Source organism: Mauremys mutica, chromosome 4 (assembly GCF_020497125.1).
Source record: "Mauremys mutica isolate MM-2020 ecotype Southern chromosome 4, ASM2049712v1, whole genome shotgun sequence".
Lineage (NCBI taxonomy): Eukaryota > Metazoa > Chordata > Testudines > Geoemydidae > Mauremys > Mauremys mutica.
This window is the reverse complement of record NC_059075.1, coordinates 151,241,552-151,261,057: the sequence shown is the minus strand read 5'-3', so window position 1 is coordinate 151,261,057 and position 19,506 is coordinate 151,241,552. Positions and strand designations below refer to the sequence as shown.

Below are 19,506 nucleotides of genomic sequence, written 5' to 3'. Positions count from 1 at the left end.
TTTATCCAACCTGTAACAAAACCCTCCCCTCTCAAAAAGGAAATAAATTAACAAATTACCATTGATACAGTCTTAGGTATTTACATATTGACATAGCTCCTTTCTATCACGATAGTTTTCACAGCGACTCCAATTTGATCTTACAAAATATTGCATATGAGATGGGAGTTTTCCGGCCATGAGCAGACAGCATCTCCTCCCCATACTAGAGTAAAAGCTATCTTCCAAGGTGGCTGTGTTTGCCAAATGATTTTCCAGTCTTACCCTACACCAGGGGTAGGCAACCTATGGCACAGGTGCCGAAGGCGGCACACGAGCTGATTTTCAGTGGCACTCACACTGCCCAGGTCCTGGCTACCGGTCCGGGGTCTCTGCATTTTAATTTAATTTTAAATGAAGCTTCTTAAACATTTTAAAAACCTTATTTACTTTAATACAACAATAGTTTAGTTATATATTATAGACTTATAGAAAGAGACCTTCTAAAAACGTTAAAATGTATTACTGGTGCGCGAAACCTTACATTAGAGTGAATAAATGAAGACTCGGCACAGCACTTCTGAAAGGTTGCCGACCCCTGCCCTACACTCATATCTAGGTCCTCTATTTGGGAAGCTTTTTGTTGTTCTGGACTCCACTCCTGCAAACCCCCCATTCACTGGTCAAATAGATGAGCCTGGAATATTTGCATTTCTGCAAGTTATGGGGAGAGAGTGGAGACAGCTACTTCTTCCTAACCACACCCATCCTCCTGGGGAACTGATTCCTTGCTCTCCGCTTGGGGCAGTGTTTGCCATTCACACCTCAACAGGCCATCTAGGCTAGCCATGTGCCCACGCCTGCACATGATGGTGCTGGGATAAGTATGTAACCCTTCTGCCCCTCTGAGTTGGCAGCAACAAGGGCCGGGTTCAGTATCTAGGGGTTCCGTTTCAATAACACAATGCAAAACCGGCTCGAGCCCCCACCCAGTGACCTGGGACAATTACATACCACCCCCCCGGGCGCCTCTAAGAGGCAATACTTCCCCTCTCGCAAGCACGGAGTCTGAGTGTAGCAAAATCCTTTTAATAAAGGAGGGAAACAATGCGGCATTACATTGGGGAAACACCACAAACAGGATTCATAACACAAACCATGAGCAAAAGACCCACCTTCAAGTAAGTCTGGCAATGTCCTTTTCCCCTCAGGGTCTTAAGTCCAAATCACCCCAAAGTCCAACAACCCCAAAGTCTCTGTCCCTGGTCAGTGCTGCCCCAGAGTTCAAAAGTTTATCTGCAGAGTATTACCCCCCCAGCCTGGGTGGAATTGGGGGGGGCACATGGAGTGTTAAGGGGCACCTTACATGGGCCAAGGCCAACTGCCCCTGCCTCTCCGTGGAGTTCTGCTGCAGCCTTCACCACGACTGGCTCCGCTCCTCCAGCTGTCCCGCGAACCGCTCCAGCCGTCCCCGCAAACTGCTCCGCTCTGCTCTGCTCCACTCGCTGTTCTGTGGGCCGCTCCAAGCATCCCACAAAGCTGCTCCACTCCGCCAGCTGCTCCACTCCACCAGCCATCCCATGAACCACTCCAGCTGTCCCTGCAAACCGCTCCACTCCAACCGTCCTGCAACTGCTCTGCTCACCACTTAGCAATATATCTTCAAGCTTCCCAACTAGTTAACACAGCATTCAGCGATCTCAGCTCAGTAATTTTAGCTCTTTTAGTAGTTTTAACTCTTAGTGATTTCAGCTTGTAGTAGGGGAGCTCCAGTGCTGGTGCACCATTGGCCCAAAGTGACTTCAGCTCAGCAGCCTCTAGTTAGACTCCTAGTAGAATCAAAATTAGCTCTGATATTCAACAATGGAGAGAAAGAAGAAGGTGCAATTGGTGTGCCCAGCCCTCAAAAGGGGGCCCAGACCAAAAAGGGCCTGTCCCCAACCTCTCTCAGTTCACTGGGTTTTGGAACCCATGTCCCTTGTCTAGCAAGTGCTACTTAGTTGATGGTGAGACCCTCTGTCATAAAACAGTCTCATAGTCCTTCATTCACATAATCCGGTAACAATACTTTATTCCTCCTACCCCAATAACCGAGAAATTGGGGATCCCACAGCTGTCAAAGTGACCATTTTGGGCTGCCATGGACTCATGCTAGGCAGAGTGTGTGTGCCTATTCAAACAAGATCAGCCCCCTAAGTTCTTTTCCACACTCACTATAATTCACCACCAGATGTCAGGGTAGAGCTCATCCTGACTCTGCTTATAAGTATATGAAGGAGTGAAGAGGCTACAGGAGGGCTAAAGGGAAATGGGAGGTGGTTGATTACAGCAAGGAAACCAGACTTGGGCAAATATCTAGTTTTTGACTAAGAGAAACGCAGTTTATTTGGTGGGATTAGTGGAGGGGTGTTTGGTATTCAAAAGGTAGAAAGGTAAGCATGAGGTATGTGTACTATAGGAGACATTTGGATTTTAAATCTCAATACAAGCCCCTGGGCATTCTGAAGGAAAGGTTTGGGTTCTGTGTGGTTACTTTGTAAAAATCAACCCTGCATAGCCCTGATGACTCAGAGCCCACAGAAAACCCCCTGAGCATCCCAGGAAGCATAACCTTGGGCTGGATAATTGCATTTGTGGGCCTCTGCCCTTGGGGCTGGGTCTAATACATCCAGGGGGACTCCAGGCTCTGGCCTATCTCTTACAAGCATGTCCAAAAATCCATGTTTGTTTATGGTGTCACTGTTCTCATGAACAGCTCTTAATTCCTGGAAACCCTGCCCCAGCTGGCAAGTAAAATGAAATTTAACACTTACTTTCATTTTTCTCTTCTTTTATTCGTAGAATAGATCTCCACTTTTCACCAAGCGGAGCTGCATCAAGGAAAAAAAAAAAACAGCTGGCTGTAATCAATCACAGTTGCCTGTAGCCATGTTGCAATTAGTTGTTTTTTGTTTTTTTTTAAATGACCTTTTATTCGCTAGGCCACTGTAGCAAGATCATGGCAAAGCTTCTCGGAAACCAATAGGGTTTTTGCCTGAATACGATTGTAGGACTTGAACCTGAGTGAGAAAGACTTGGCAGGGCCATCGGTTACATTAGAAAACTGATTGTCTTACTTTTATTTGTAGGGGCTTAGGGCACCTCCTTTCTATAGATTGATGGGCAGCTGGGACAGCAGAGGATGGAAAGACACCTGAGTCTCAGGCTATTGCACTGAGAATATTATAGCAAGAGGTGCCTAGAAGATTGTCAGTTTGGCCCCAGTTTCCAGTATCTAATCTGTGTCTGGAACGTTAGACGCTCCCCCACTGCATTGGGTAAGTAAAGACTTAATAAGGTGCAAAACAAACCACCATTTATTGAGGGAAGTGTATGGAAGGAGGGAAACCCAGAGGGAAAGATAAATAACAGACACTTCAGTGGTTTCACCATATAGGCATGAAGCCTGGCTCCCAACTACCCTTGGCGACACTATGGGTTTTATACTTGCAGGTCCCAATGGCAGAGGCAAGCAGAAGATGGACGGCAGCTGATGACAACTGGAACCAGTCACCAGGCAATCCATGGGCTCCACTTCTACTGTCCCAATGTAGCTCGAGCAGGGGGAACACGGAACCAGAGCAGATGTTGTGGCTCAGGATCACTCTTCAATTTTCTCCAGGCAAGTGATGCTGGTGTTGACAGTCCTCGACTGTATCAATGCAAGAGCTTCTAGTGTGGATGTACTTTGCCGACACAAGCAGCATTGTGTGGACAAGCAATGGCAGTTTAATTAAAGTGGCATAACTTCTGTCAACAAAACTCTGTAGTGTAGACGTAGCCTCAGACTCTTCCTGCCTTTCCCCAGGGAGAAAAATCCATTGGCTTGAATGTTGTTCCCATGCTGGAGTTTTCCTTTTTGTAGCTTTCCCACAGACCCTGTTCTATCTACATATATGTCCCTACATAGACATCTCCTTACCCTTTTCCTTTTTATTTATTTTTCAATTCCACATTTAGGCAGACTGCTAGGGCTAGATTTTCATACAATTCAAGCACAAGTTTTTAACCACAATTACAGACACAGGCGTGTTAAATGCAAGTGCAAATTGCCAATTCTGTTGTTCCTTTATGCGTGTTAGTGCAGTAGTTAATTGGGTGATTACATATGCCCTTTGCACAGATAACTGCCCCCTACGTCTAATTGCAAATGGAGCTCTAGGGGGCGCTGTAGGGCAGAGGCGTCACTGGGCCCATCTCACACACACACACACACGGGCAGGGAGAGGCAGGTACCTTGGAGGGGACGACCTCAGAGACGTCCCACACCCAGACTCCGCTCAGCTCCACGGGGAACTGGAACGTGACCGAGATGGGGATGCTTCGCTGCCGCAGGTTCTTGACCTGAAAAAAAAAACAAACAAAAAACCACCAGACTCACCATAGGGCACTGCATGAAGAGAACCCAGGAGCTCTGATCTCCAGCCTCTGCTCTAACCTTCAGACCCCACTGCCCTGCCAGAGCTGGGGATAGAACCCAGGAGTCCTGGCTCCCTGCTGCCAGCCTCACCTCGTACCGATGTGTCACTGGCACACTTGCCCCTGCCTCCTCGGTGGACAAGTTGATGTACTGGTTGACTCCTCAAGGCTGGGGGAGGCAAAGGATGGAAAGAAGGAGAGAGACGGGAGTGATGGATGAGGCTGGAGAGTAGCAGTGGATGGGGGCACTGTACTGCAGGGAAGAGTTCAGTAGGGGGTGCTGTGCTGCAGGAAACAGGGTGGGGAGCCAGTAGGGGGCGCTCTCCGCTTGCAGTCAGCGCTGACACCTATGACCAAGTGCAGCGCTAGGGGATGCTGTGATGCAGGGAACAGGGGATCCAGCAGGGGGCGCTCTCCCCTCTGGCTCTGCAGTGACCTACCTGGTGAGGATGATGAAGATGCCGTTCTGCAATATCAAGTTGGGAATAAGAGGAAGGGGGACTGTTGGCCGTATCGCCAGCCTGACCAGTTCTGGAAAGCAGTATTGTCTGTGCCATACCGGTGCAATGATAATCATAGAAGCTGAGTCTTAGAATATCAGGGTTGGAAGGGACCTCAGGAGGTCATCTAGTCCAACCCCCTGCCCAAAGTAGGACAAATCCCCAAATGGCCCCCTCAAGGATTGAACTCACAATCCTGGGTTTAGATGGCCAATGCTCAAACCACTGAGAGTCTTGTCTGAGCTTCATTAAAGTTCTTGGAATCAGTGGAATTGATGGTTAAGCATAATGAAGGCCAAAGAACCTGAGGTTGGGGATGAATAAAAATATTCACATCCCTAAGAAGGAATCTGGCTCCTCTTTTCTGTTCTCGTGGCAGTGGGCATCAGACAAGAGGGACTTTGCCGAAGGATCATAGTAAGCTCCCAGATGGGCCTCATGAATAAGCAAAACCACTCTAGCAGGCCCAGCAATATGTCAAATATGAACTAACTTATTTGGATTGTCATTAACCAATTCTACCTGTGTACCCAGGCTGCCCTTTTCATGAGTTCCTGGTACACCTTATAATTGTCAGGAACCGGGAGGATGATTCAGAGACAGTGGCCTCTGTGACGCCGACAGACCAGGTGCCAGCACATGACACAGCCCCTAAGTCTCAACTGAACACTGACCTGGAGATGAATCTGGCTCACCTGGACAAATTTTTTAAACACAAGGCCAAAATTAGGATGGGGCTAACACCCGAGCATGCCCGTCGGCGGTTCAGAGCCCTAAGGTGGAAACGAGATGTGGCATTTTTCCCGACACGCCTACCACATTGTACAAAATTGGGATGCCTGGATATCAGGAGCAAATGTTAAGTCTCTGGAAGATTTGTCTCTCCTAATACAAATGGAGCAGTCCTTAGAGGGTGTTCCTGAGGAAATAAAAAGGTACATCCTAGAGGGGAAGCCCAAAACTGTAATTTGAGGTGGGGGAGATCAGAACCAAATGGGTGGAGGTGGCAGAGAAGAAAAAAAGCTAGTAGCAGTTGGTGTGGATACCAGAAGGGGCCACCCGAGCAGACACCACACCATCGGGGTCAGCCCAAGGCCCCACCTCACAAGGAGGAGCCGTCCACACAGCCAGGGAGACCCCAAATGCCCTCTTATCCCACCACCCTGCTCTCCAACCATCCACCTCACCCCACCCCACAGTCAGCTGGGTGATGCTTCAAATGCAATGAGCTGGGGCATGTGAAGGCCAACTGCCTCAAGAGCACCAGCCGACTACAACTCATCACCCCAGGGTCTCACCAAGAGCCTTCAGGCCCAGATGCCTCGCAAATACCCCCAGAGCAAAGGGAAACTGTGAGTGGGAGGAAGATTACTGCATGGAAAGACACTGGAGCGCAGGTGTCAGCTATCCACCAACCCCTGGGGGACCCCAAATTCATCGACCCAGAGGCCCAAGTGATGGTGCAACCCTTTAAGGCCAACTCTTTTAACTTGTCTACAGCCAGGCTGCCTGTCCAGGACAAGGCTAGTCAAGAATATGAACTTTTTCAGTCTATGACGATTATCCCAATGCTGTAACTCACCCAGAAAACTATCCAATGCCACACAGAGATGAGCTATTGGAGAAACTGGGACATGCCCAGTTCATCTCCACCTTAGATTTAACTACGGGATACTGGCAAGCGCTGCTAGATGACCCCGCCAAGGAAAGGTCAGCCTTCATCACCCATGTAGGGCTGTATGAATTTAATGTGCTCCCTTTCAGACTGCGAAATGCACCCACCACCTTCCAGAGACCGGTGGATAACCTTCTGGCTGAATCTGAGGAATTTGCAGTAGCCTACCTTGTCAATGTGGCTAGATTCACGGGCAGAACACCTGGAACACCTCCAAGATGTCTTCCAGCGCATAAGGGAGGCAGGATTAACCGTTAAGGCCAAAAAAATGTCAAATAGGCCTAAACATAGTAACGGTACCTTGGACACCAGGTGGGTCAAGGAACTATCAACAGGCTAAAGTAAATGCTATCCAAAATTGGCTTGTTCCTAAGTCAAAGAAACAGGTCCAATCCTTCTTGGGCTTGGCTGGGTATTACCGACAATTTGTACCAAACTACAGCCAAATTGCTACACTACTGACAGACCTAACCAGGAAAAAACAGCCAAATGCAGTTCAGTGCACTGAAAAGTGTCAAAAAGCCTTTAACCAGCTTAAGGCGGCCCTTACGTCTGACCCTGCACGCAGGGCCCCAGACTTCGACCAACTTTTTGTCGTAACCACAGATGCGTCCGAGCATGATGTAGGAGCAGTTTTAATGCAGGAAGGACCAGATCAACAATTCCATCCTGTCGTGTTTCTCAGTCAAAAAACTTTCTGGGAGGGAAAGCCACTGGTCAGTCTCGGAAAAAGAATGTTACGCTATTGCGTATGCTCTAGAGAAGCTATGCCCATACATTTGGGGATGGCGTTTCCATTGGCAGACTGACCATGCTGCACTGAAGTGGCTTCACACAGTCAAATAAACTAACAAAAAACTTCTTTGGTGGAGTGTAGCTCTTCAAGACTTTGATTTTGAAATATAACACATTTCAGGAGTCTCTAACAAAGTGGCTGTTGCCTCTCTTGGAAAGGTTTCCTAGAAACAGCTGGGTAAAAATGTCCCTGTATTCTAAGTCATTGTCATCCTCGAAATGTGAAAAATACTGTTTACTTCTTCATGTAATTAGTAGTAAAATTAGAGGTGCGGGTATCTTATTAACTCTGTTTCTTAAACCTCCAGGAAGAAATCCCAGCCGGTGTGGACGTGACTTGAACCAGGCTGGCCAGCACCATCTGTGATTTGTGGGGGGGATGATAAATGAAGGGGGGAGAGGTAGCTCCCTTTTATGGACAGCCAGCCAGCCACTTAGCTACAAAACCCCTGTTAGTAGCTGTTCTCTACTTGCATTACCTGTGAAGGGTTAAAAAATCCCACAGGTAAAAGGAAGGGAGTGGGCACCTGACCAAAAGAGCCAATGGGAGGGCTAGAACTTTTTTAAATTGGAAAAAAACTTCCCCTTTGTCTGTTGTTCTCCGGAGAGAGGGGACAGAGCAGAGACAGTGCTAAAGCTATGCTGTAAAAAGCTGTGAACCAGGTCTGAAAGCCACCAGATCACACCTAGAACTACCCAATTTGAAACCCTAGATATGTAAGTAGATCAGGAAATGTCTAGGAAGATGCAATTAGGTTCATCTCTTTTATTTCTGTAACGCTTCTGGTCTCCCCTGTGCTAACCCCCAAATGCTTTTGTTTTACTGATAACCATTAAAGCTGGACCTCAAGAAAACCATTCTTTACGCTTAATTATTATATTTGATCTTTTTAAAAATCTAGCAATAGCCTAAGTTCCAGGTTTATTTTCATTTTTAATATAATTTACATTTGTTTTCTTTCCCAGCTCTTCCCCAGAGGGAGGGTGAAAGGGCTTGAGGCAGGGCCGGCTTCAGGCACCAGCATTCCAAGCTGGTGCTTGGGGCGGCAATCTGCAAGGGGCGGCAGTCCCTGTGTGTGTACCCCACAGGGAGCAATTCCCAAGTGCACCTTTCTGGGTTCAAAGGGGTTTTTTGCAGTTGGATGGTGGCAGCATGTACCCATCCAAGGTCAGATTGAAGCTGTAACCTTGGGAGTTTAATACAACCCTGGAGTGGCCAGTATTCATTTTTAGAATCCTTGTGGGCCCCCACCTTCTGCACTCGAAGTGCCAGAGCGGGGAATCAGCCGTGACAGAGGGCCTGAGCTTCACAAACTGTTAATACCCCCTCTGAAAAAATGCCATTCTATAGATGTGACAGCGAGGACGTGTGGCCTCCCTCTGAGGCTGACAGGGAGGGACGGCCATGCTCTCCTACAGAGGGATAAAGCAGTGGTGCCCTGTCTTGCACAGTAGCACCAGCTGTTTAAAGAAACACATACATGCGAAGTGCTTTCCACTTTGATTTATTATCAATAGTCACAGGTGGTTTTAACATGAGCTGTTTGACCCCCATCCTCCCCTCCGTCCATTTCAGTGTCTCCCCAGGAGCTGCAACATTCTGCCTTTCTGATGCTTGCAGACGAAGCTACGCTTTCAATTGTCACTCGTTCCCCATGTGAGGCCTGAGAGTGTCAGTTCAAAGTTTGCTTCGCTGCAAATCTGTGTTTCCAGCGTAGTAAGAACACCTAAATATCATTTTTAATCTGCAGACCACAAAGGTGAGTTTCATAATTGCTATTTTATGGGTGGGGAAACTCAGAAACAGATGCAACATTATTTTCCCAAGGTCACACAGTGAGCGAATCCACAAGGAGGTCGTAGTTAAGGATATTTCCCGTGGCAGTTTTTAGCAGGCAATCTGATGAAGAGGGCAAATCTACAGAAATGTTACGTTAAAGCATGTCTCTAGCATGAAATACTGTCTGCATTTCAAGGCTGCTTCGTGGAGCAGCTAGTCCTGGAACCCACAGAGGGGGAGGCAATTCTTGATTAGTCCTAAGTGGTGCACAGTATCTGGTCCAAGGCCTGGTCTACACTGGGGGGCGGGGGTCGAACTAAGGTACGCAAGTTCAGCTACGCGAATAGCGTAGCTGAACTCGAACTACCTTAGTTCGAACTACTCACCCATCCAGACGCCGCGGGATCGAAGTCCGCGGCTCCCCCCGTTGACTCCGCCACCGCCGTTCGCGGCGGTGGAGTTCCGGAGTCGACGGGAGCACGTTTGGAGTTCGATAATATCGCGTCTAGATGAGACGCGATAGTTCGAACTCCGAGAAGTCGAACGCTACCCGCCGACCCGGGCGGGTAGTATAGACATAGCCCGAGAGATGACTATAACATGATGGCTCAGTGATAGCCACCATACTGTAATTAAATTGAACGACCTTGCGGGGGGGGAGGGGAATAACCAAAGAAACTCGCCACGATAGCATTTAACTTCAAAAAGGGGAGCTACACAAAAAAAAAAAAAAAAGAGGAGGAGGCTAGTTGAATGGAAATAAAAAGGAACAGCCACAAGAGTGAAATGCCTGCAAGCTGCATGGAAATGATTTAACACACCGTAAGAGGCCCAAACTAAATGTATACCCCCCCGCCCCCCCCCAAAAAAAAAAACGGAAAAATGTGACCACTGCTAAACAGCAAAGTAAAAAGGTTGATTAGAGGCCACACGGCATCCTTTAAAAATTGGAAGTCAAATCCTACTGAGGAAAATAGAAAGGAACAAACTCTGGCAAGTCCAGTGTAAAAGTATAAGGAGGCGGGCCCAAAATGAATTGAAGGCTAACAGGCAAAAAACTAACAGCAAGAAGTTGTTTTTTTTAGAAGTAGGGAGGCTGCCAAACCACCAGTGGTGCCACTGGACCATCGGGGTGCAAAGGGAGAACCCAAGGAAGACAAGGTCATTGTGGAGAAGCTCAATGAATTCTTTGTATTGGTCTCCATGGCTGAGGAGGTGAGAGAGATTCCCACACTTGAGCCAATCTGGTTAGGTGACAAATCTGAGGTACTGTCCCACATTGAGATGTCAGTAGAGGAGTTTTTGGAACAAATTGATACATTAAACAGTACTAAGTCCCCAGGACCAGACATGATCCACCCAAGAGTTCTAGAGAAAGTCAAATATGAAATCCCAGAACTACTAACTGTGGTACATAACCTATTATGATGCCCCAGGACTTGAACTCAGGCCTACACATCCCCAGACAGCTGCCACATCCTGGCTTCCACCCAATAGCTATTGAACTCAAGTGGGCTGAAACACTACTGGGGTTATATGAAACACCCACGATCGCTCTGACTGGAGTACTGCCCGGCTCTGCCGATTGGTCCTACTATGCTATTTAAGCCAGGAGGCAGAACAGGATGTTTGTCTGAGCAACAAGGTGGATTCCTGTTGTGGTTGCATTGGACCCTGCTTGTGCCTGCCTCCTGCACCCATCCCTGCTCCTGGTTCCTGCCTTACCCCCACCTTCACTCTTCTTCCCACCATGCTCCTGCTCTGTGCTTGATCCTGGTCTCTCCTCCTGTCCTTATGCCTCACCTTCAATCCTCAGTGACCCATCCTGGCTTTGACCCCATCCTGACTTCTGATCCTGGCTCTGGAATTTGGCATCCGACCTTGGCTCTAACCTTCAGCTTCGATTCCTAGTTCTGACTCTGGCCTGACCCCAGGCTCTGATAACTGGTAGCTGACTGGTGCTGACCCTTGGCTTCATTCCCCAGCCTGGATGACTGCTCCACCCACTAGACTTCACTCCCGCTCTACTGGGCCAGACCACCTACACCCCAGTCCATAACACCTATCCGTTAAATCAGCCTCTGTAGCAGAAGACTGGAGGATAGGCTCTAGAGGTGATCCTGGCAATTACAGGCCAGTAAGCCTAACTTCAGTACAAGGCACATTGAGTGATCAGACACACAGATAAGCATGAATTGATGGGGAAGAGCCAACATGGCTTTTGTAAAGGGAAATCCTGCCTCACCGATCCATTAGAATTCTTTGAGGGAGTCACCAAGCAGTCACCTAGGGCAGTAACATCTGGAGGGCAGCGACCGGATGTTCGGCCACCGCGGTCGTTAGCGGTATTTCGGGGGCGGGACCTTCCGCCGCCTCTGTCGGGGGTGCCATTTTGGGGGTGGGACCTTCTGCCGCCTAGGGTGCCCAAAAGGCTGCCGGCGCTCCTGACTCTGACCTGGCAGAAGGGGGTAGCAGTGTGGCACTGCTCACCCAGTATGGTACAGATCAACTTAGATAATGTTTTCACCCCTCAGCCACAGGGCTGAGAAGCACAGGAACTGGCCCAAAAAAGGGACAAAATTGGCCTCACGGACACATTTAATCTCCCCTCCCCACCCTTTAGGACAGCGTGAAGAAAATAATTACATTCTGCAAGGAAAAACAACTTCACGTTCAGGTTGAATTTCTAACAACCCAGATTCCACAAGATCAGCAAAATGCCTCTTCCAAAAATAAGAGGTAGAAAATAAACTCACTATCTGCCCCACTCTGAGGCCCTACTTCTCTACCACAGCAGAAGTCCTGTTCAGAGCTCTGAATGACGCTTACCCCCACATTAATTGCTCGGGCCTGCCTCTGCTGTGGATCTTCTCATGAATAATAAGGTACGTCCTGGAACTAAAGCTTTTCCATCAGTTGGGGCATTTATAGGTAACCCTCCATGTGGATTCTCTGGTACCTACTAAGCTCCAAGCTGAGACAGAAGCTCTGGCTACAGTTGGGGCATTTATAGGGTCTTTCCAATGCATGGGCTCTCTCTCTAAAGAACCCAAAATGCTCACAGTAGCATCTCCCAGAATTGGGTCACCTGTCAGGTTTACTCCTGGGCGTGGGTCCTCAGATGCCTGCTAAAATTTGGCGAGCCACTAAAACTCTTCCCACAATCGGGACAGTTATAGGGTCTCTCTCCTGTGTGGATCCTCTGGTGGACAACAAGGCTGGAACTTACACTGAAGCTCTTTCCACAATCATCACATCTATAGGGCCGCTCCCCAGTGTGGGTTCTCAGATGCTGGGCATGGTGGAGCTCTGACTGAAGCCCTTCCTGCAATGAACACACTTGTAGGGTCACTCGCCTGTGTGGATGCGCTCATGCCAGGTCAGGACAGAGGGATCACTGAAACACTTCCCGCAGTGGGCACATTTGTGGGGTTGGTCCCGCGTGTGGATCCGCTCATGCTTGATCAGGACTGAGCGATCGGCGAAGGCCTTCCCGCAGTGGGGGCATTTGTAGGGTCGCTCCCCTGTGTGGATCCTCTCATGTTGAATAAGCACAGAGCGGTGTTTGAAGCTCTTTTCACACTCGGGACATGTATAGGGTCTCTCACCCGTGTGGACCCTCTGATGGTTGGTCAGCGAGGAGCTGTGGCAGAACACTTTCCCACAGACAGGGCATCTGTAGGGTTTCAGGCCTGTGTGGATCCTCTGGTGCTCTAGGAGGTTGGAGGTCTGAGCAAAGCTCTTTCCGCACTCATCACACCTGTAGGGTTTCTCGCCTGTGTGGGCCCTGCAGTGCTTCATCAGGCTCGAGTTTTGCCCAAAGCTCTTCCCGCACTGGGCACATGTGTAGGGTCGTTCCCCCGTGTGGCTCCTCTGATGGCGAAGGAGGTTGGAGCTGTCGGCAAAACTCTTCCCACACTGCAGGCATTTGTAGGGTCGCTCCCCCGTGTGGGTTCGCTGGTGCTCTAGGAACTTGGAGCTCTCAGCAAAGCTCTTCCCACACTCACACCCATAGGGTCGTTCCCCGGTGTGGCTTCTCTGATGGCGAAGGAGGTTGGAGCGGTCAACAAAACTCTTCCCACACTGGAGGCATTTGTAGGGTCGCTCCTTCATGTGGGTTTGCTGGTGCTTCCTTAGGGTCGAGCTCTGCTTAAAGCTTTTCCTGCAGTCAGAACATTTATGGGGGGTTTCTTCCATGTCTCTCCCCTGGGATGGAAGGAGGGGGTGGGGTGGCTCTCTGGTGCCAACCAGCCCCGTACGGACTCAGGCTGGTGTCTCTCCCTGCTCAGGGCTTTGGAGGCTCCCCGCCAGTGGCCTGGGCAGCTCTGGGCTCCAAGTCCCGGCCGGACGCGGATTCCCTCCTATGTTCACACCTCCGGGACAGGACGGAAACCCCGCACAGCTGATCTGGAAACCCCGCTCCGACTGCTGCCCAGGGCGGGCTCGGCTGGGGGGGGGGGGCTGCTGGGCTCAGCGGCACAGACCCCCCCGCGCTGCTCCAGACCTGGCTGGGGGGGGTCTCTCCGGTACCAGCCGCGTTTCGGCTCCGACCCCCCGGCCCTGCGACTGCTTCCTCCAGGCAGCGATGTCCTGCCTCGGCCTCTCCCCGGCGCCCCCACTCACCGCCCGGCAGCCGGGGCGAGCCCTTCCCGGGCCCGCTGCCTGCACACTGGGACTCGCCCCTCTCGGCGCTGCGAGCCAGGCTCGGAACCCAGGCGTCCGGAGCGCTGCCGGGCTCGCACCCTGCTCCCGACCTGCCCTAGTCCAGCCCCCTTATGGCACCACGTGCCCCGGGAAGGGGCGGGGTCCGGATTAACCCTTCCCTGCCCAGGCGTCAGGCGCAAGGCGCTGGCGAGGGCGGGATGTATAGCCTGGGCATTAGCGCGCCGCACCGCCATGCTAGGACGCCCCCCGGGGGCACTGGCAGGCAGCCAGCCCCTGTGGAAGGGAGCCCCGGCCGGGATCTCACCCAAGGCCTCATTCACCCCATGGATGAATTCACCTCATGGATGTTCAAGCACAAATGGACACAGTCCCACAGGGATCCCTTCTCCCAGGGAAAGTGCAGCTGGGCGAGATGTTGGGACCCTGAAGGTTCCCTGGCAGCTGCACGGAATATTGGGGCCCTGAGGGGTCCGAGGCAGGTGCACAGAATGTTGGGGCTCTGAGGGTTCTGAAGCAACTGGATGGAATGTTGGGGCCCTCAGGGTTCTGAGGCAGTGGTGGGTGAGAAGCAGACAAACTTGATTCCACAGGAAGGGGTTTCATGCCTCAGACTTTGACCTGGGGAGGGGTGTGGTGGGGGTAACTATTGAGGCTCTCAGTAGGGGATGGTGCAAGCCCACCCATATCTAAGGCACCCCTCTTCCAGCCTAAGGGGGGGAGCTACTGGACCCAGCTCTCAAATGATTTTGAGGGACAAGTGAAAAAAAAACAGGGATACAAATCATAGGTTCAAAAACCTAGATCCAGGTGGGGCACCAAGCAGAGAACCCCGGACAGCGCTCACACCCATGCTCATGGCTCTGTGAAGAAGCAGCCAACTAATATCCCTGGTGGGCTGTGGGACCACAGTGAAATATGCACTTGCTCACCAAAGTTCCTCACCCTCCACAGGGGATAGGCAGTCCCATCACTTGGTGCTGGGGCAGGACACAAGGCTGAGGAAGTGAAGAGTGCGGAGCACAAACCTCAACAGCTGTTTCCAAGGCACAGTTCGGAGGTGGGCCAGCTGCATATCACACAGCTGGCTCAGGTGGTGCATAGAGGGTGGCTGGGGAGGCTCACGGGCAGGGGCCTGATTGTACTTGGGGTGGATAGCTGAGGAGGCAGAAATGCCTCATGGATTCATACTTCCTGCTCCCCACCCCGACAACTGCTTAGGAAGTTTGTCCATTGGAACTGGACTATGGGCACTACATCATTTCACTCTGGGGTCAATGAATGCTCAGCAGAAGGGCTTTGCATTAGGTAGGAAAGGTAGTACTCAGCAGATGGGTCTAACAAATATTTATTAAGGCAAAACACTCAGCATGTTGTGATCAACTACTTACAAGTGAGAAGCTCCTTAGGACAATTGCAGTCACTTCCAGCATCAGACAATACAGCTTCAACCTCCCTTTGTTACACAAACTTATAATTTTTATTCTTTTCTTATATACGTGTATTAGTCTCTCATTTCCATGTTAACTCTCCTCCCTCATCAGTACAAGTTTAATGTTAGTTCAAACCGGTCTTTTCTAGCTTTTTTAGTCACTGGATCTTTTCTTGTTCTCACGACCATGATTGCTCTGCAGTTTCTTACACATACATAGCTCTGCTTCTGCTGTTAAACGGTATCAGAACAAACTCTTAAAATCCACAGCAGGCTTCTGCCTTCATTCCCAACAGCTCTAGTTCACATTTTGTGATTTTGTTTTGTATTGTGACCACCTCTCTCTTGTTTCTAGTGGAACGTCTATCTTTTCCCTCAGTAAACCTTTTGTTTTTATTAGAAGTGCTCACAAGTGCTATGCGAGTGGTGAGGTAAGGTCAGACTCGTAAATTGGGGTACACTGCTCCTTTGGGAGCAGAGGATCTGGGATTTCTGTGAGTAATCAGTGTCAGGGGCTGGATGTCACAAGGGGGATGCTTCAAGGAGACTACAGTGCACCTCTTGTTACCTGCAAAGTAAAGACAGAGCTAGCACAGCTCAGAAGAGAGTGTTTGGTGTCTGAGCAACATAACTCGGTTGACTTAATTTTTGAGTGTAGACCTGGATTTAGGAAGAAAAAAATGAAATGGACAACTACAAGACGTGGAGCACTGGGTAGCAGTAATACTACTGAAAAGGATCTGGGATTATAGTGAATCACAGATTGGATACGAGTCAATACAATACAGGCTAATATCGTGCTGGGATGTATTAACAGGAGTGTTGTACGTAAGACATGCGAGGTAACTGTCCTGCTCTACTCAGCCCTGGTGAGGCCTCACCAGGATACCGTGTCCAGTTCTAGGCACCACACTTTAGGAGAGATGTGGACAAACTGGAGAGAATCCAGGAGGACAGTAACAAAAATGATCAAAGGTTTAGACAACGTGATCTATGAGGGGGAAAAACGGAGCATATTTAGACTTTACAAAAGAAGATGGGAGGGGAGGACCTAATAACATTTCAAATATAGCAAGGGCTATTATAAAGAGGACAGCGATCATTGTTCTCCATGTTCACCAATGGCAGGACAAGAAGTAATCAGCTCACTTTTCAGGCAGGGAGATGTTGGTTAGATATTGGGAAAATCTTTCTAACTCTAAGGATAGTTAAGCTCTGGACCAGGCTTCCAAGGGAGGCTGTGGCCCCCCTGTTACTGGAATTTTGGATTAACAGGTTGGACAAACACCGGTCAGGGATGATCTAGGCAAAATTGGTCCTGCCTCAGTGCAGGGGGCTGGACTGGATGAGCTCAGGGGGTCCCTTCCCGACCAACTTTTCTTTGTGAGGAATGAATGGCAATGCTGTATTGCTCCCTGTCTCTCCAAAGATGGTTTGGGATGAGAAGAACCTAAATATATGGAGATATACACCTATCTCATAGAACTGGAAGGGACCCTGAAAGGCCATTGAGTCCAGCCCCCTGCTTTCACTAGCAGGACCAAGTACTGATTTTGCCCTAGATCCCTAAGTCACCCCCTCAAGGATTGAGCTCATTACCCTGTGTTTAACAGCCCACTGCTCAAACCACTAAGCTATCCCCCCCGAGCTCTACTGGAAGTACCTTGCCTGATACATCCTGGGATTGTGTTTGCCTTTTCAATGGTGACATGACATTGGGGCTCATAGGTATCCCAGCAATGGTGTTTATAAAACTAAAAGGTTAGGAAAGTAATCAAATGCCCTCCCCACTCTAACCAGTAGACCCCACATCATCCCAGAGCTGGGACGGAACCCAGACATCCTGACTCCCAGCTCCTCCTCTAACCCACTAGATCCCACTCCCACAGCAGGGAATAGAATCCAGGTGTCTTGACTCCCGGCCCCCTGTGTTAACACACTAGACCCAACTTCTCTCCAGGTGCAGGGGATAAAACCCAGGAGTCCCGACATTCATCCCTCCCGCTGTTCTATCCCATTAGACCCCACTCCCTTCCTAGAACTGGGAACAGAACCCAGGAATCCTGATAATCCAAGACCCCTGCTCTCGGCACCAAGGTCTGAGCTCCAAATTCAGCTTTCTTCCAAATGTATTCCTCAGGCCCATCCTGGGTATGTGTCTTCAGATGTCTCGTGATATTTGGCCAGTCACTAAAGTGCTTCCCACAGTTGGGACATTTACCGGGTCACTCCCCTGTGTGGATCCTCTGGTGCATAATAAGCCTGGAGCGAACACTGAAGCTCTTCCCACATTCATCGCATGTAAAGGGTCGCTCCCCCGTATGGGTCCGCTGATGCTGGGTGTGGTTGGACTTCTGGCTGAAGCTCTTCCCGCAGATGACACATTTGTAGGGTCGCTCACCAGTATGGACCCTCCGATGGCCTGTCAGCGAGGAGCTGTGGCAGAACACTCTCCCGCAGTCGGGGCATTTGTAGGGTTTCACGCCTGTGTGGATCCTCTGGTGCTCCAGGAGGTTGGAAGTCTGAGCAAAGCTCTTCCCGCACTCATCACACCTGTAGGGTTTCTCACCTGTGTGGGCCCTGCAGTGCTTCATCAGGCTTGAGTTTTGCCCAAAGCTCTTCCCGCACTGGGCACACGTGTAGGGTCGCTCCCCCGTGTGGCTCCTCTGATGGCGAAGGAGGTTGGAGGGGTCGGCAAAGCTCTTCCCGCACTGGGCACACATGCAGGGTCGCTCGCCCGTGTGGCTCCTCTGATGGCGAAGGAGGCTGGAGCTGTCAGAAAAACTCTTCCCACACTGCAGGCATTTGTAGGGCCGCTCTCCTGTGTGGGTTCGCTGGTGCTCTAGGAGCTTGGCGCTGTCGGCAAAGCTTTTCCCGCACTCACACCCGTAGGGTCGCTCCCCCGTGTGACTCCTCTGATGGCGAAGGAGCTTAGAGCTGTCGGCAAAACTCTTCCCACACTGGAGGCATTTGTAGGGTCGCTCCCCCGTGTGGGTTCGTTGGTGCCTCCTTAGGGTCGAGCTCTGCTTAAAGCTTTTCCTGCAGTCAGAACATTTATGGGGGTTTTCTTCCATGAGGGCGGGGTCGTCTTTACACTGGAAGGGGTGGGGGGGGAGTGTCTCTCTGGTGCCAACCAGCCCCGTACGGACTCAGGCTGGTGTCTCTCCCTGCTCAGGGGTCTCCCCGCCAGTGGCCTGGGCAGCTCTGGGCTCCAAGTCTCGGCCGGATGCGGATTCCCTCCTTTGTTCTCACCTCCGGGACAGGACGGAAACCCCGCACAGCTGATCTAGAAACCCCGCTCCGACTGCTGCCCAGGGCGGGCTCGGCTGGGGGGGGCCCTGCTGGGCTCAGCGGCACAGACCCCCCCGCGCTGCTCCAGAGCTGGCTGGGCGGGGGGGTCTCTCCGGTACCAGCCGCGTTTCGGCTCCGACCCCCCGGCCCTGCGACTGCTTCCTCCAGGCAGCGATGTCCTGCCTCGGCCTCTCCCCGGCGCCCCCACTCACCGCCCGGCAGCCGGGGCGAGCCCTTCCCGGGCCCGCTGCCTGCACACTGGGACTCGCCCCTCACGGCGCTGCGAGCCAGGCTCGGAACCCAGGCGTCCGGAGCGCTGCCGGGCTCGCACCCTGCTCCCGACCTGCCCTATTCCAGCCCCCTTATGGCACCACGTGCCCCGGGAAGGGGCGGGGTTCGGATTAACGCTTCCCTGCCCGGGCGTCAGGCGCAAGGCGCTGGCGAGGGCGGGATTTAGCCAGGGGTGAGCTGCAGACGGTTCGCAACGGTTCGCGCGAACCGTTTGCTAAAATTAGACGCCGGACAGCGAACCGCTTGCTAAAGTTCTCTGTCCGGCATCTAATTTTAGCAAACAGTTCGCGCGAACAGTTGAAAATTCTGCCTCCACCTCCTGCCATGAAGCTCCTCCTTGCTTCTCCTCCCCCACGGCTTCCCGCGAATCAGCTGTTCGCGCGGGAAGCCTGGGAGGGCTGAGAAGCAGGCAGGCTTCCCCGGCCCAGGAAGATGACCCTAAGGTAGGAAACGGGGGCGTGTGCCCCGGCCGGTCCCTGGCCGCGGCCCGTCCCGTCTCCCCGGCCGCGACCCTGCCCGGCCCGCGTCCCCGAGTCCGCCCCCACCCCTCCCCGGCCGCCCGGCTCCGCCGCACCCCCCCCCCCCCCGCCCTGCCGTGCCCCCACCTACCGTCCCGGGTACCCCCCCCGCCCCGAGTCCCCGC

General features: G+C 51.4%; 2 protein-coding genes and 1 pseudogene across 6 annotated transcripts in view; all 3 read right to left on the bottom strand.

Annotated features, from left to right (window-relative positions):
* Positions 1–19,506, bottom strand: part of LOC123368289 (integrin alpha-D-like) — a 128,219-nt gene that overhangs the window by 37,655 nt on the left and 71,058 nt on the right. The gene's annotated exons all lie outside the window — the stretch shown is intronic.
* Positions 1,302–13,955, bottom strand: LOC123368349 (gastrula zinc finger protein XlCGF7.1-like). Of its 3 annotated transcripts, XR_006578743.1 has the most exons (3): positions 12,544–13,955; positions 2,793–4,362; positions 1,302–1,808 (listed from the first exon to the last, which is right to left on the bottom strand). XR_006578743.1 is itself a non-coding variant. In XM_045013105.1 (2 exons), the coding sequence occupies exons 1-2, from the start codon at positions 13,382–13,384 to the stop codon at positions 4,271–4,273; spliced, it is 933 nt and encodes a 310-aa protein (XP_044869040.1). In that variant the 5' UTR covers positions 13,385–13,955; the 3' UTR covers positions 2,118–4,270. The 3 variants fall into 3 exon arrangements, 1 of the variants encoding a protein (XP_044869040.1); XM_045013105.1 differs by lacking the exon at positions 1,302–1,808 and having other exon boundaries at positions 2,118–4,362; XR_006578744.1 differs by lacking the exon at positions 1,302–1,808 and having other exon boundaries at positions 2,118–4,362; positions 12,417–13,955.
* Positions 15,188–19,506, bottom strand: part of LOC123368162 — a 33,749-nt pseudogene continuing 29,430 nt past the window's right edge.

Coding starts and splice junctions, on each gene's coding strand:
- LOC123368349 (XM_045013105.1), bottom strand. CDS start 13,384: ATGGAAGAAACCCCCCATAAATGTTCTGACTGCAGGAAAAGCTTTAAG. Junction 4,363..12,543: donor GCATGAGCGCATCCACACAG/GCGAGTGACCCT, acceptor TTTTTTTTTCAG/GTCAAGAACCTGCGGCAGCG.